The sequence below is a fragment of the Acomys russatus genome, chromosome 13 (genome assembly GCF_903995435.1).
Source record: "Acomys russatus chromosome 13, mAcoRus1.1, whole genome shotgun sequence".
Taxonomy (NCBI): Eukaryota; Metazoa; Chordata; class Mammalia; order Rodentia; family Muridae; genus Acomys; species Acomys russatus.
In genome coordinates, this window is record NC_067149.1 from 48,542,581 (window position 1) to 48,557,009 (window position 14,429).

The 14,429-nt window shown below is 51.6% G+C and overlaps 1 protein-coding gene across 2 annotated transcripts in view; it reads left to right on the forward strand.

Annotated features, from left to right (window-relative positions):
- Slc6a13 (solute carrier family 6 member 13) overlaps positions 1 to 13,605 on the forward strand; it is a 38,871-nt gene extending 25,266 nt beyond the window's left edge. For both annotated transcript variants that reach the window (XM_051155283.1, XM_051155284.1), the window contains exons 6-15: positions 727 to 859; positions 1,693 to 1,827; positions 7,996 to 8,099; positions 8,976 to 9,100; positions 10,056 to 10,168; positions 10,464 to 10,601; positions 11,285 to 11,387; positions 11,685 to 11,785; positions 12,537 to 12,707; positions 13,184 to 13,605. In XM_051155283.1, the coding sequence (XP_051011240.1) occupies positions 727 to 859; positions 1,693 to 1,827; positions 7,996 to 8,099; positions 8,976 to 9,100; positions 10,056 to 10,168; positions 10,464 to 10,601; positions 11,285 to 11,387; positions 11,685 to 11,785; positions 12,537 to 12,707; positions 13,184 to 13,306 (1,246 nt within the window). In that variant the 3' untranslated portion in view covers positions 13,307 to 13,605. The remainder of the gene's footprint in view (positions 1 to 726; positions 860 to 1,692; positions 1,828 to 7,995; positions 8,100 to 8,975; positions 9,101 to 10,055; positions 10,169 to 10,463; positions 10,602 to 11,284; positions 11,388 to 11,684; positions 11,786 to 12,536; positions 12,708 to 13,183) is intronic.
- Positions 13,606 to 14,429: the final 824 nt, after the last annotated feature.

A 14,429-nucleotide genomic window follows, 5' to 3' on the forward strand; every position in this document is an offset into this window, starting at 1 on the left:
AAGTGAGGCCCCATCTCTCATTTGGATAGGATTGCATCTTCTAAAGAAGGGCCTGGGCTGGGGGTTTTCCTGGGCAGAAGCTACGTGACTTAGTTCCACAGTACCTTTTACTCTGGGTAATACAGGGCTGTTCTCAGATTAACTCTATGATTCTCATGTTACTGTGTCCATATACATAGAGAGCACCTCTACTCCTGACTGTCTTCCCCTCTGGCTGAAGGTGCCACACATGCCATCTAGACCCTATCCCCAAGTGCTATTCCCCCAAGGCTTTATCCCCGACACCAAGCATCCTCAGATAGATGAGGAAGTATATATGCTTGCACCCCTCCCCCATGCTCAGCGAAGACTCCGAGCACACTGCGCTGGGCACAGTGCGTGCTAGCCACACTTTAGATCTGCTTCCATATCTGTGTAAAGGAGAGCAGCGCAGGTCCCAGTGCAAGGAGCAGACAAGCTTTTAGACAACAGGCTGGTGGTGCACCTCTGCTGCCCATCCATGAACTGTCCGTCAGTGTGGGGGTGGCTGCCTAGCATATTTGTGGCCCTAGGTTCTATCCACTAAACAGGAACATACACACCCCATACACAAAATAAATAATAATAATAATAATAATAATAATAATAATAATAATAATAATAATAAAAACCAATAACATAGAAGGTAGAAAGAAGAAGGAAGGAATGAAGCCCAAGAAAGAGGACAGGATACATCTCTTCTCTTAGGAGGCGAGTCCTGAAGCTCTCAGATGGCATCCAGCATCTGGGGTCCCTGCGCTGGGAGCTGGTCCTGTGCCTCCTGCTCGCCTGGATCATCTGCTACTTCTGCATCTGGAAAGGGGTCAAGTCCACAGGCAAGGTCTGTGCTGGTGAGCTTCTGCTCCTTCCCAACCCAGGACAGCCTTCCTTTCCCAGGGGCCTCTTGGTTTAGCCTTGTCAAGACAGGACAGAATGACATATAGGGAGACAAATGGAAGGAGAGGCGGGTGGGGGGGGGAAGGGGCAGCACCAGAGGAACTCCCGTTTGGAGTCTATAGGGTGTGCGAGCATCTAGCAAATCTAACCAAGTCAACGGGTCCCCATTTTATGAAACAGCTCAGTGGATAGAGGATGCTGTTAGACCACACACCTCACAATGTTTATCAGTTAATACAAGAATTTTGGCCTCTCTGCCCTAGCAAGTCTGAAGTTGTGTGTGTGTGTGTGTGTGTGTGCGCGCGTATGCGTGTGCGTGTGTGTGTGTGTGTGTGTGTGTGTGTGTGTGTGTGTGCGCGCGTGCGCGCGCGCGTCCTGAGCTCTCCTGGACTCCTGCCCTGGAGGCTTCTCATAAATCTTCTTTCCTAATCTGACTGCCCAAGGAGGAAGGGGTCACACGGCATAGACATTTGCATACTTGACACCAACGCTGTAGCTCTAAGCACTTGTGTGGGCAAATGCTTGTGTTCATCCGGCCACTCCACAAGTCCTGGAGAGCATGGAGGGGGGGAGGGGCAGGGGCAGGGCTGGAGGAAAGGAGAGGTGAGTTTTGGTTCCAGCCTTGGAGAGACAGAGCTGAACAGCTGCGCAGCAGGGGAACTCCCTTGGCCTTTTCCATGGGGTGGGAGCTCTTCCATCAGACTCCATTCCCCTGCTAGTGAATTCCCGCAGGCCCCTTCCGTCCTCACTCCCTTCTTTCTCCTCTGCCTTGGTCAGGTGGTGTACTTCACAGCCACTTTCCCCTACCTCATGCTGGCGGTCCTGCTGATTCGAGGAGTGACACTGCCTGGTGCAGCCCAAGGGATTCAGTTTTACCTGTACCCCAACATCACACGTCTGTGGGACCCCCAGGTGAGAAGCTTAGACAGCATCACCCCATGGCTTCCGGGGTGCTTGAGCCATATGGAGTATCCCAGCTCCTGGATAGTCCCCAATGCATCTGTGGTGATGGTGGTCCACGTGGTGGGGGTGGGGGTGCTCCCTTCTGCAGATACATGCTAGCAATTTCTTGTGGTCATAGGGTGCCTGGCACTGTTCTTTCTTGGCCTACAGCTGCCCCAGGGCGCCCAGAGCACTGGGCACCCAGCCAATAATCCTTGGGGAGTACAACTATCACTAAGCACCTTTACTGGTAGACCACGCCCCCTTTCTCTCCTCATTATCAAATCCCAAGCTTCTTTCTTAACCTCCTCCTTTGTCTCTCCCCCTCAGCCTGCCATCCCCTTTGCCCTGTGGTGCTCTTTCTCTTTCTCTCTGGCCCAGTGACCCGGACCTGTCCAGCTTCTGCTTCCTGCTCCTCCTACAGCAGCTGGGCTGGTGTCAGATTTCCTGTCAGTTGTCACTTTCTTGCTTCAGGCTTTGCTGGCCTAGATCTCTTTCTCACTCCAGGGCCTAGAGCTTCCCTGAGTCCAGGCAGGAGTGCTGGTGGGTTGTGTTGCTTCACAGTGGGGGTGGGGGTGAAGTAGCTTGAGCAGGAAGCCCGTGCCTGGGCAGCCCAATGGAAGGCAGGCCATGCAGCAGAAGCACGGAGAGACGGAGAGACTGTGTTACATGCTGCCTGAGCTTCCTTGGCTCATGGGGGAGGATGTGTATCAGTCAGTGATGCTCCTCTTGGTTCCGGGGGAACTCTCTGTGTCAGCACAAGGACCCTGGGGGGGGGGGGCGGATGGACTTGAGGGCAAGTGCCTCCCCTTCCAACACCTAGAAGACTGTTGAATGGCCTTCCAAGTGGTTTAAAAAAAAAAGGCAGACACAAGCCCTATCCGTGAAGTTGCTGGAAGATAGGAAGGCAAGGGATGATACAGGGCTCCCGAGTCCCCCTGGCCTGAGGCAACAGTTCCCCTTTGGGCAGAACTTTGGCTCGGTGCAGAGTTCCCAAGTCTTCAGCCTCCTCTGGAGGAATTGCAAGTCTTCTCAGAGCAGCCATGGCTGCCAGCAGTCAGGCCTGTCCTGGTCAGGATCTCCTCACAAACTCAAGCCTTCTCGAGTCTTCCTGTGGGCTGGGAGCCTTCTCTTCTCTTCTCTTCTCTGGCTTCTCAGAAAGCACAGAGAGCAGGCTACTATCAAACTGCCACAAGGGCCACTGGGACTTGGTCAGGCTTTGGAGCCGAGCTATAGGACTAGAGCTGTTGGAACTTCCGGGACTCTGGAGCTCAACCTGCATAGCTGCTTTAATGTGCAGACAGGCGAACTGTGGCCCCAGGGAAAACATGGTATTTAAGTGGTATTTCTGTTCCGTGGTTCCGGAGCCCCTTAGTCTTTGCCTGGAACTAAAGGGTTGTGGTGGATCGTAGACAGTAAGCAGGCAGCTCCGGGGCAGCAGTGTAGGCAGGCTAGGTAAAGGCAGGCTTGGATCCACCTTGCAGAAGAAACCCATTGAGGTTTTGGAACAACGGAGCCATGAAAGGGGTGCAGGGGAGAAGCTCTCTTTTATATGTAGGTAAGGCTGAGAGCAGAAAGGCAAGACCAGGTGGGTAGGCTGAGAGACGAAAGGAGCCCACTATTTGTAGCTTTGTCCTAATTAGCTATTTATAGCTAATGACCACTCTGTCCCTGTCGCTATTAAGATGTTCCCCTGTCTAAACCAGGTGTGGTGGCGCATGCCTTTAATCCCAGCACTCAGGAGGCAGAGGCAGGCAGATGGCTGAGTTCAAGGCTAGCCTGGTCTACAAAGCGAGTCCACAACCACCAAGATAACATAGAGAAACCCTGTCTCGAAAAACCAGCCAACTAACCAAACAAACAAAAAAAGGGGTTCCCCTGTCTTATTTAGCTAATCTTCACACTATATGAACGAGCTACTCCTATTTTATTCATAGAGAAACTGAGGCCTAGAGACCCCTTTAGATTTTGTGGTATTGGAGATGACAGCAGGGCATCATGCATTGCTAGGCAAGCCCTCTACGCCTGGGCTTTAAGGCTGTCTGATTTTACACTTGCAACTGGAAGCCAGTCTGGACGGTGGCAGATCCTACTAGCTTTCTCAGCAAGTCTGGAAGGCAAGGTCCCTGTCTTCTCACCCTGACTTCTTGTTCAAGTCATTCACCAAAACCAGTATTGAGCTGCGGTCATTCCGTGCCAGGCCCGCTCTAGGTGTAGTGTTTAGTATATAATCGTTTCCGGAAGATATGAGTGTGGGCCTTCAACTCCGGGGGTTAATGAAGCTGTGTCTGGATTTCCTCAGAGAAGAGAGATTACATTGAACTCGTGTCACCATCGTTTATTCCCCAGGCAGCTGTAGTCTACACAGGAACTCATACGCCTGTTCTGTAGGCTTTGTGGCTGTGGGCAGGGAGTAGTTTCAAGGGCAGCCTGGTTGCAACCCCATGTTGAAGGTAGGTGGTTGCCGTCAGTGAGCTGAGTGTTGTCTGTTGGGAGGGACATCCTACTGGGCACTAATTTAATGTAGTTGGCACTCTTGGGGAGTGTGATAATTCCAACTGGTATTTGCCTGGCACTTGAGAAGGGTACAGAATCCCCACTAGGTAACACAAAGACTAAAGGCATCTCTCCCACTAAGAGTAGAGGCGGAGAAGAGCCAGGGGGAACTGCTGGGCTCCGCTCTCATCTCCTCCTCTCTGCCAGGCTTGCTGTGTTCTGGCTGGGATCCTGCCTGCCTTTCCTAGGCTCCGGGGCTCACGCTGAGAACTGGCTCTTAGGAACACAGCACCTGCTTTGCTGAGGCCATGTTTCTCTCCCTCATCTTGACCTCTTGTTCTACTGAACTTTGGCCAACAACGAACAAGGGCCGGGAGAGCCCCGTGAAAAATTTTAACCCCCTGCATGTTGCAATTCTCACAAAGTGGGTGTTGTAGCCATAGATCAAAACTCGTTCTTTATCTTGGTGTTATCTATTGAGAGTCAAAACAAAAGCTGCTCATAAGTGTGATATGCTTATCGCCGGCCAGGCCTGACATGCTTGGATTGTTTTAATCACCAAATGCATCCTGAGTCAGGCGTTGGCCTCATTTTATAGATGGAGACATGAAAACCTAGGAAACTGAAGAGACTTGTCAAGAAGCAAAACTAGTATGTGAGATGGGTAGGTTTGGCCTTGAGTACTCATTTCCACACACACACACACACACACACACACACACACACACACACACACACACACACACAGACACACAGACACACACACAGAGGCTGGCCTGGAACTTGCTTGTAGTAAGGATGACCTTGAATTTCTGATCTTTCCGTCTCTGCCTCCCAAGTGCTGGGATGACACGGCGCTTGCCACCATGGCCCTCTGAAAGCCTATGAATGGTCTGAGTTCTAAGGGTTACATTTTTATTATTTTAGGGTAGGGAATTAACATTTACTTATGCATTAGGCAGTTCACGTATGTTACTTCATTCGTCATTGTACTGATTTTTCTGATGAGGACAGCATGGTTCAGAGAGGTCAAATCAAGCAGCCAGGAATGAACAGAGGTGGGCTGGGGTCCAGATCTGTTTGACTGTTGTTCTTTCATTGTAAGCCGTTGCCCTTCTCAGAATAGCAAGCATTTATCCACAAATATGAGGGGCGAGACATCATTCCTGGATCTGCTCTCTCTCTCTCTCTCTCTCTCTCTCTCTCTCTCTCTCTCTCTCTCTCTCTCTCTCTCTCTCTCTCCCCCAAAGACCTCTTTTTACCCACATTCCACCAAATGTTTTTCATACTTCTTTTTTTTTTTTCTGGGTCAAACTTGTGGCCCAGTGGGAGACACATCAGAGTTTTGTTCTGAAACCCAGGGTGCCTGGAACGATCAGGGAATGGGTCGCCTGTGGTGGTGGGAGCAGAACAGCTTGCTGTATTTCCTGAGGCCTTCCCCCGACCCCATCCCGTCCTGTTCCATTTTCCTACCCCAGCAGGCTTGGTGGACTGCAGCTGCACAGAGCGTGGCCTGCCAAGCTCACAGCCGGAGGGCTTTGTCAAAGGCCACATCTGACCCTGGAGCTCTGAACTCTTCGCCCTCCTGTGGCAGCTTCTCTGTTCTTATTAACCACGCTCCTGATGCGGCCCATTTTGCTTCCCTGTCCCCAGCCCCTGCTAGGTGAGGCAAACAGCCAAGTCATGGTTTCTCTGAAGAGTTCTTTCCAAATCCAAGTTCGCAAGTATGCATGGTCACAGGATGGAGCTGGTGCTTGCCTAAGGGCCATCACAGTGTCTCTGTAGGTACACAGGGGTGCCCTTGTAACGCAGGGCCAATGCACTGTGAGGCATGGGGCAAAAGTCCAAGGCTAGCGAGGCTTTTGCAGCAGGCTGTACAGCCATGGCCTGAGTGGCCTATCTGGGAGAAAGCAGCTGGCATCATGACAGCTGTCCCATTGACTCAGCCCTCTCACCTCCGGCCCAGGGATACCTTCTCCATCTCAGTGTCTCTTGCTTCAGTGTCCTGCTCTTTAAGTGGCCCAGACCCTACGAAGTTGGGCAAGAAAAGGACAAAACAATGAGACACTGCTGTGCTTCCCTGAGATAACTAGGACAATTTTTGGAGAGCAGAGGATCTGGAATAGCATGAAGGAACAGCCACACATGGGTGGCATCACTTTGAATTCCGAAAGCACCCTTACCTGTCCTTATGGTCTTCCCAATCCTGCGCCCTGCTTGCCCAGCTGCCGGTAAAGGCTCAGCCCCGCTCACTTTGCCCCACTGCAATATCCCCACATGGTTATCTGGTGCCTTCTACCTCCTGTGTTATTGTCTGGCGAGCTCTGGCCCTTCCCCACCCTCTGCTGTGTTTCCTACTGCTGCTGGCTTTCCCCTGGAGGGGTTCTCAGTGACGAGAGGACAGAAGGCTGCAGCCACTCTCCCCTTTTCTCTGCTATCTCTCCGTTTGGTCCCCTGGGCCTGTAGAGACAGAACTATATCGTAAGAGGAAGGATAACTGATGCCCTTTCTCAAGGACTACATGTTAGTGATCCCACAGCTGACTCTTAGCCTCACCAGGAAGATTTGGAAAAGGTACGAGTTCTGGGTTTTCCTCCAGCCTTTGAGATTTGGTGTCTCAGCCATAGGATGTTGGCTCAGGATCTGGAGTGATTCTGAGGTGGTGAGCTGCCATGGGTCTCCAAGACTCCCACCATGAAGAGGAAGCTGGGTACTTGACTAGGACTGAGTATGATGAGAGAGAGAGACAGAGAGAGAGAGAGAGAGAGAGAGAGAGAGAGAGAGAGAGAGAGAGGGAGAGTGGACGGTGGAGTGAGGGAAGGGCAGGGAGACTGAGGGTGGTGGTTTTGGTTAAGGAATTAGGGAGGGGCAGGAAGAGACTGGAGGGCTTTGTGTGGGGCCAGAAGTGAGGGCAGCATTGGACTTACTGTCTGTGGAAGGAAATGATGGGAGGTGAGAGGCCTGTAGCCTCCACAGCCCACCTCCTGCAACCCTGCAGAACAGCTTAGCCCTGCGCCTTGCTGTTTTTTTTTTTTTTTTTTTTTTCCCTTCTCATTGGGATATTATTCTAGCTGTTAGATCTCTAAACCACAACATGTAAGGCTAGGTCAGGCAGCTGAGATAACAGTGACAGCCGCACTGAGTTTAGGGTGGGTGGGGTGGGGGGGGAGGGTTTTACTCTTCACTTCAATCCCCTGGACTCTTGTGAGTGGAGGACTGACTATTCTCTCTGCTTTTAAGACATGGGGTCCTGTGGAGCAAAGCTACGTGCTTGAGGTGGCTTTGGTATGATGGACCCACATTCCTAGAAGTGCCTTCACTGTTGGTCACACTGCCATGAGACCTGATAGGAGAACATGAGGCAGAGCCAAGGGCCGTAACTGACCACTTGACAGCCAGCTCTAGATTAGAGCATCCTCTCCCCGATGCCTTTGTTAGTTTTCGTTCACTGACCAACATCTGTTCCATCCTGTGGCATCCTTAAGAAACTCTATTTAAGGGCTCAAGGTGGCGAGGCACTAGGTGAGCGATGGAAACAGGTCTGTTACCACCGCGAGCCTGGCCCTGGAGCACGCCTCTGTCCTCCCACAGACACATGCATAGCCTTTCGTATGGTTCAGCTTCCTCTTTCCCCTTTTGTAGGTGTGGATGGATGCGGGCACCCAGATCTTCTTCTCCTTTGCCATCTGTCTGGGGTGCCTCACGGCTCTGGGAAGCTACAACCAGTACCATAACAACTGCTACAGGTGACTCCCTTGCCTCTCGCCAAGCTAGATCAGGGCGGACTGGGGTAGCTCACACACCCGATCCATCTGCATCCCACCTTAGTACCTCAGGGCTATGGAGAGGTAACGTAGGCTGGGCGCAGGATTGCTTTTCAAAGGGTAGCTGTGATTGGCCAGAAGGACCACATAAGGTGCCCAGTCTTCCCTGGCTGATTAAGGAGACTCATCAGTACAAGAGAGCTATGCCAGCAAGGCTGGAAAGCAATGACACATGCCGCGTCACATGCAATGGTGACCCGGTCTTGATGACACTCCCTGGCAAATGATGTGTCCTTATACATCCTCGCGTCACTGCCTCGGCCTCCCTCCCAGACACGCCTCTTCACTTTATGATCCCTCTCTCTTGCCTACCTGGTTCATACTCAAGAGTTTAACAGAGTTTTGATATTGTCTGAAATGCAGCCCCGGAAATTCTACTGTGCATTTCAAGAGCAAACCGAGATGTCTAAGAAAAATTATTTGTTATTTGCAATTATCTATGTCGGAACCACATGGGCTCATGTCAGAGTGACTGTGTCCCCAGAAGTAGCAGCATTAGTGGCAGTATGCCAGGGCGGAGGTAATGGAGAGGCCGGAATGTTTAATCTTTTCCTTCTACGTGGCGTCATTCTTTCAGGACCACCACGTAAGCTAGTCGGGGGTCAGAGGGGATGGAGGATGGGTGCAATTGGAACAGTCTAAATTCTGCCAGGGAGCCTCACCCCTGGCCCTCTGCAATTGTGGGAGAGGCTGTGATCCCGGGGTTCCTGTCAGCTCCTGGACAGGAAGCACAGGCTTCTCGCTGCTGCTCTTCCCTGACCTGGCTGCCTGCTTCCTTCTTCCGCCTGCACCCCACAGGGACTGCATTGCTCTTTGCATCCTCAACAGTGGCACCAGCTTCGTTGCCGGGTTTGCCATCTTCTCCATCCTGGGCTTCATGTCCCAGGAGCAGGGCGTACCCATATCTGAGGTGGCAGAGTCAGGTGAGTGTTCTGGGGAGGCTGAAGACAGGTGCACTTTTGGCCACTAGGATCCAGAGGTAATGACACCGGAAAATCTTCCAACTTTGGAGCATTTCAGATTTTTAGAATGGGGAAACCTAACTATATGGTGGTTTGTATAAACATTTCTCAACAACAACAACAACAACAATAATGATAATAATAATTAAAATTTCCCAAGCGTTTTCCATAAAGGGTGTTGAAGCAGAATGTGGCACATGCTATGTGAAGAGCACCTGGCCCTTAAAACAGTGTGAAAGTGATACCAATATCATCCCAGCTGTTCTAGTGTGGGAACTGGGCCAAGGTCGCAGGGTACCCCTTGGCTTTTCAGAGGAAGCTTCCAATGGCTTAACCAGATTCTTGCCATTTGAATCAGATGAGGAGCAGTTATTTGATAGTAAATGTGTCAATGGGTTCTAAAAGTGATGCTAGGTCACTCATGGTAGGAAGAGAAAAGGCTTCTGGGTAGCCACAGTAAATTGCAGGCCCAGACCAAATCTAGCCCTTTACTACAATTGTCAGCACAGTAAAGCAACCTTCCCTGCTATAGTTTTCAGAAGGTCCCTCCCATTTTCTGTTACTTTCCTTCAGGTCAGCGTCACGGATTTGTTTGGGCCGCCAGCTCCCGCACTTCATTATTAGCTTGAGACCCTTGGTTTGATTTCAGTGTCCAGAACCCTTGTTAGACGCAAGTCTCTTTATTGCTAGGGTCTCTGGGTTCTCTTGTTGCCAGTGATACAGTGGGTGGTGTCTTGGAAACTGGGAACCAAGTAGACATTTGGGTAGCTTGTGTCGAGATGTGTTGGTGATGATAGCTTTGGGGGCAGTTTCCTCCAGCTCTGTTATTCCATGGCCTCATCCTGAGAGGCTTTGGGGTTGCAGAAGCCTCAAGCTGGCTCAGGCTTTGGACTGTATTCCTCTGTTTTTGCTGTAGGCCCTGGCCTGGCGTTCATCGCCTACCCTCGTGCTGTGGTGATGTTGCCTTTCTCACCGCTGTGGGCTTGCTGTTTCTTCTTCATGGTCGTTCTCCTGGGACTAGATAGCCAGGTATCAGAGGTGGCTACTCCAAGCCTGAGGGCATGAACGGTTGTGGGGGGGGGCAGGCCAAGCTTATACCCTGGGAGACCTTTAATCATCTGGGACTGGGTGGATATTAGAGGTAGAGGCTTTTTCAAGGACCCTGAGGAGCTATCAGGGTGGGTCAGCTCATAGCCACATTTAAGGATAACTGTTCTGGGGGGGCTGGAGAGGGAGGCGGCTGGCTGGAAGGAAGCTGTTGCTGGCTGACAGGGCTTGCTGTGGGTGCTCTCTTTCCCCCACTTTCTCTTACTCTCTCATCCAGTTTGTGTGCGTAGAAAGCCTGGTGACGGCGCTGGTGGACATGTATCCCCGGGTGTTCCGCAAGAAGAACCGGAGGGAGATCCTCATCCTTATTGTGTCTATCATCTCTTTTTTCATTGGACTGATCATGCTTACGGAGGTGAGAGGCTGGGAGGCTGGGGAGGGGAGCAGATTAGGAGCCAAATGGAAAATGACACCTGCTGGGAAGGGCCACAGGACAGGCCTAAGGGCTTGGGGGGCACTAGCGTCCCCTCTTTAACCCCCAAAATGAATGGTTGAGGGATACTTTGGCTCCAGGGTAACGGAGGACATATGGAAAGAATGGGTGGGAAATCTTAGAGTGGGAAAAAGTGAGCTCTCTAAGTGGGATCCTATGCTTTCCCAGGGATGGCCTCAAAGGGAAAGAGGTAACTAGGGGGTGGGTGGCCTCTGTCAATGTCACCCTGGAGAAGACAGGTGGCAGAACCCATCAGCTTGAGAAACCCAGTGACGTCCATCCCAATCCTTCCTTAAAAGACTGTATACGTTGTCTGGAGTTTTTGGGTCTAAGCCTAAATAGTCTCAGAGAGACAACAATAACGGATCTGTTCTCCATCTTCCATCCAAAAATGATGATTGAAAAACAAAACAAAACAAAACACAACAACAACAAACCCCAGCTATCGCCTGTGGCTGCTCAGGGCTTCAGAGTTTAAAAGTTCTCTTGTCTTACTTTGCTGGCTGTGAGCCTCACCACCCTTGCCCTGCTGTGAGGCTGCATGGTCATGGGAGTCCTAGGGGGTCTGCCCTTCTGTTTCCTCCTAATAATCATCTCCCATGCAGGGCGGTATGTACGTGTTTCAGCTCTTCGACTACTATGCAGCCAGTGGCATGTGCCTTCTCTTCGTGGCCATCTTTGAGTCCCTCTGCGTGGCTTGGGTTTATGGTGAGTGGCTTCTGCCCTGGGCCCTGAGCCTAGCAGACTCTTCCATGCCAGCACTCTCAGACAAAAGAGATGTTTGCAGTTCACGTGTTATCACAGCTGTACCTCATGCACCTGAAGGGCCTCACACCTTGTCCTGTCTGAACGTTTAACTGCTTTGGCGCTGCCTTTCCCTGATGCTGTGTATGCCAGTGAATCCTAGCCAAATGCTTTCCCCCAGTCACTTGTCTGTTTGGCCCCATCCTGGCCTCTCCCAGCCTGAAAGCATGTCTTTTGTCCCCTTTCCTTCTCCCTAAACAGGAGCCAGACGCTTCTATGACAACATTGAGGATATGATTGGGTACAAACCATGGCCTCTTATCAAATACTGTTGGCTCTTTTTCACACCAGCTGTGTGCACGGTAACAGAACTCTCAAGGGGTAAAGGCAGGGTGCAGGGTGGAGGAGGATTGGGGTTGCAACGGAGTGTAGGCTCATAGCTCCTTAGGCCTTGGACATCACTTTAGATTTTCCTTCTTCCTCTAATTAGATAAGATAGGAAGATAATAATTTCCTCCTTGCCCTTCCACAGAGGGATTAACCGAGGCTCAGGGTTGTTGGATAAGTTGACATGAGCACAGCGTGAGGCTGATGTCCTGGCACACAATGCTAGGCTGCTCAGAATCATGCTTGTAAGCACCGTAACTGGTCCTCAGAGTGCTTGGCACACACGCATGTGTCTCAGCATCTCACAGGAGAAGTGTTGGCCTTACCCTCACTTTACAGACAGAACAGGCTCAAGCTAGGATGTTCCAGAGAGTTGGGGCTCGGCAGTTCCTGCAGCTCCTATGGTGTACCTGATATCATGTAGTGGGGCAGAGGGAGACTGGAGCCTTCATGGCCCACTCTTAGTGAAGGGTATGGCAACAGCTATGTCCTAATGAAAACCCACTGAGAAGGGGGACCCAAGAGCCCTGCAGTGTCAGGCAGTGCACACTGGAGAAGGCTACCCAGGAGTGGATTTTGAACCGAATGTGAGTGGAGCTTGGAGACTGACCTAGATAAGCAGCATAGCCTGCTGGGAGAACAAACCGTACCAGGCAGCTGTGGGGGTGGGATGGGGCTGCTGATGGCACACCAACACCAATCTCTTTCTCTTCCATTTTACTCTAGGCAACCTTTCTGTTCTCCCTGATCAAATATACACCACTGACCTACAACAAGAAGTACACATATCCATGGTGGGGGGACGCCCTGGGGTGGCTCCTTGCTCTGTCCTCCATGATCTGCATTCCTGCCTGGAGCATCTACAAGCTTCGCACTCTCAAGGGCCCACTCAAAGAGGTAAGGGACAATGGTAGGGACCTCACTGGATGAGGAGGTCTGGGATGGCAGATGCGTTGATTTTCACGGGAGCTGACATGAGACCCAGGGATCCAGAGAAAGAATACTTGGGAATCTTAAGAAGGGACACAGGGTTGGGGGGTGGGGGGTGGGAAGGCTGGAGGGATGGCTCAGAGATTAAGAGCACTGACTACTCTTCCAGAGGTCCTGAGTTCAATCCCCAGCAAACACATGGTGCCTCATAACCATCTATAATGTGATCTGATACATATTGGATACACAATAAATAAATCTTAAAAAAAAAAAAAAAAAAAAAAGAAAGAAGGGACATGGGATAACCACACGACCCAAGCTGTGACAGTGGGGTTGGCATCTGGAAGCAGGTTACGGCAGGGAGGGCAGGCAGATGTTGGTGGTAAGGAACACTGGCAGACACCCCTCCTCTGCCGTGATGACTGTCTCTACCGTCCTTTCAGAGGCTCCGCCAGCTCGTGTGCCCAGCTGAAGACCTTCCGCAGAAGAAACAACCGGAACCCACCACTCCCGCTACGCCTATGACATCCCTTCTCACCCTGACAGAACTGGAGTCGAACTGCTAGGGCCAGGGCCTTTGACATGGCTATGAGCCTGGCTGTGGGGACAGCTATAGCAGCAGAGAGCAGAAGCAGTCCCTCGGTGCTGGGGCAGACAAGACAAAAGGGGGTATTTGGAACCCACCTTCTGAGCTGGGTACCTCCCGTCTCGACTCCCCTATTCCAGAGTGGTCCGAACAGTGTGACGTGCCTGTGCCCGCCATCAAGGCAGCTTGGGAGTCTCAGGGAGGGCTGGGGAGGTGAAAGCCTGGCTGGTTGCTGGGCTCTCTTCCCTTCATGCCATTAAATCCAGCTTCCTCCCACAACCGCCTGCCAACATGCCTGGTTTCTGTCCTCTGTCTGTGCCTTGTTCCCCCTCTTTGTTGTGAAGTTGTGGCTCTCGTGGGTCCTGCCTCCTCTTTTTTGAGTTCCTATGAATCACAAAGTAGGTACGACTGCTGTGGCGGGGGAGGGAAGGCAGATAATGGGCCCAGGCGGATGTTCTCCATCACACATTTGGATTGAAGAAATCGGACACCCCCCCTCCCCTAGAGTGTCATGTGTGACCCTGTATTGTCCCCTATCCCTACTTCCCACCACCCTCCTCTCCTCATCCCCATCATGGGATTAAAAAGGAGACATAGAGGAAAGGACAAAGGGGACCAGACCCTGGTTGTAAGACAGAAGAAGACAGACTGGTTACAGTGCCCCCTCCCTTATCCCTCCACTCACCGCCTGGACTCACACAACCCTTTGTTGTCTCTGCTTGCCCTGCTCGTCAGCACTGTTGGGTGTGTGCACCCACGGGCTAATTCAGGGTGAGGGGCTGATGCAGGGAGAGTGAACATTGCCAGCTGAGCCTTTGCAGACCCAGAGGGGCCTTACAGAGGAGGCTCCGCTCAGACTTCGCCAGCAGAGGGACCCACCTCCTTCAGACAATCTCATTCTCAGCTAGCAAACCTCTTGCTAGAGGTTTGACACAGGGTACTGTCACTTCCAGATGTGACCACAAGGGGGTAGCATTGTCATACCCTCAGCTACTAGAACCAGACGGAGGTCTGAGCTTCAGAAATGAACCCTTACGTCTAGGTTTTCGAGAGCATCAGTCAGGAGGCAGGCAAAGCTTCTAGGATGTTGCCTGGAGGTCAAA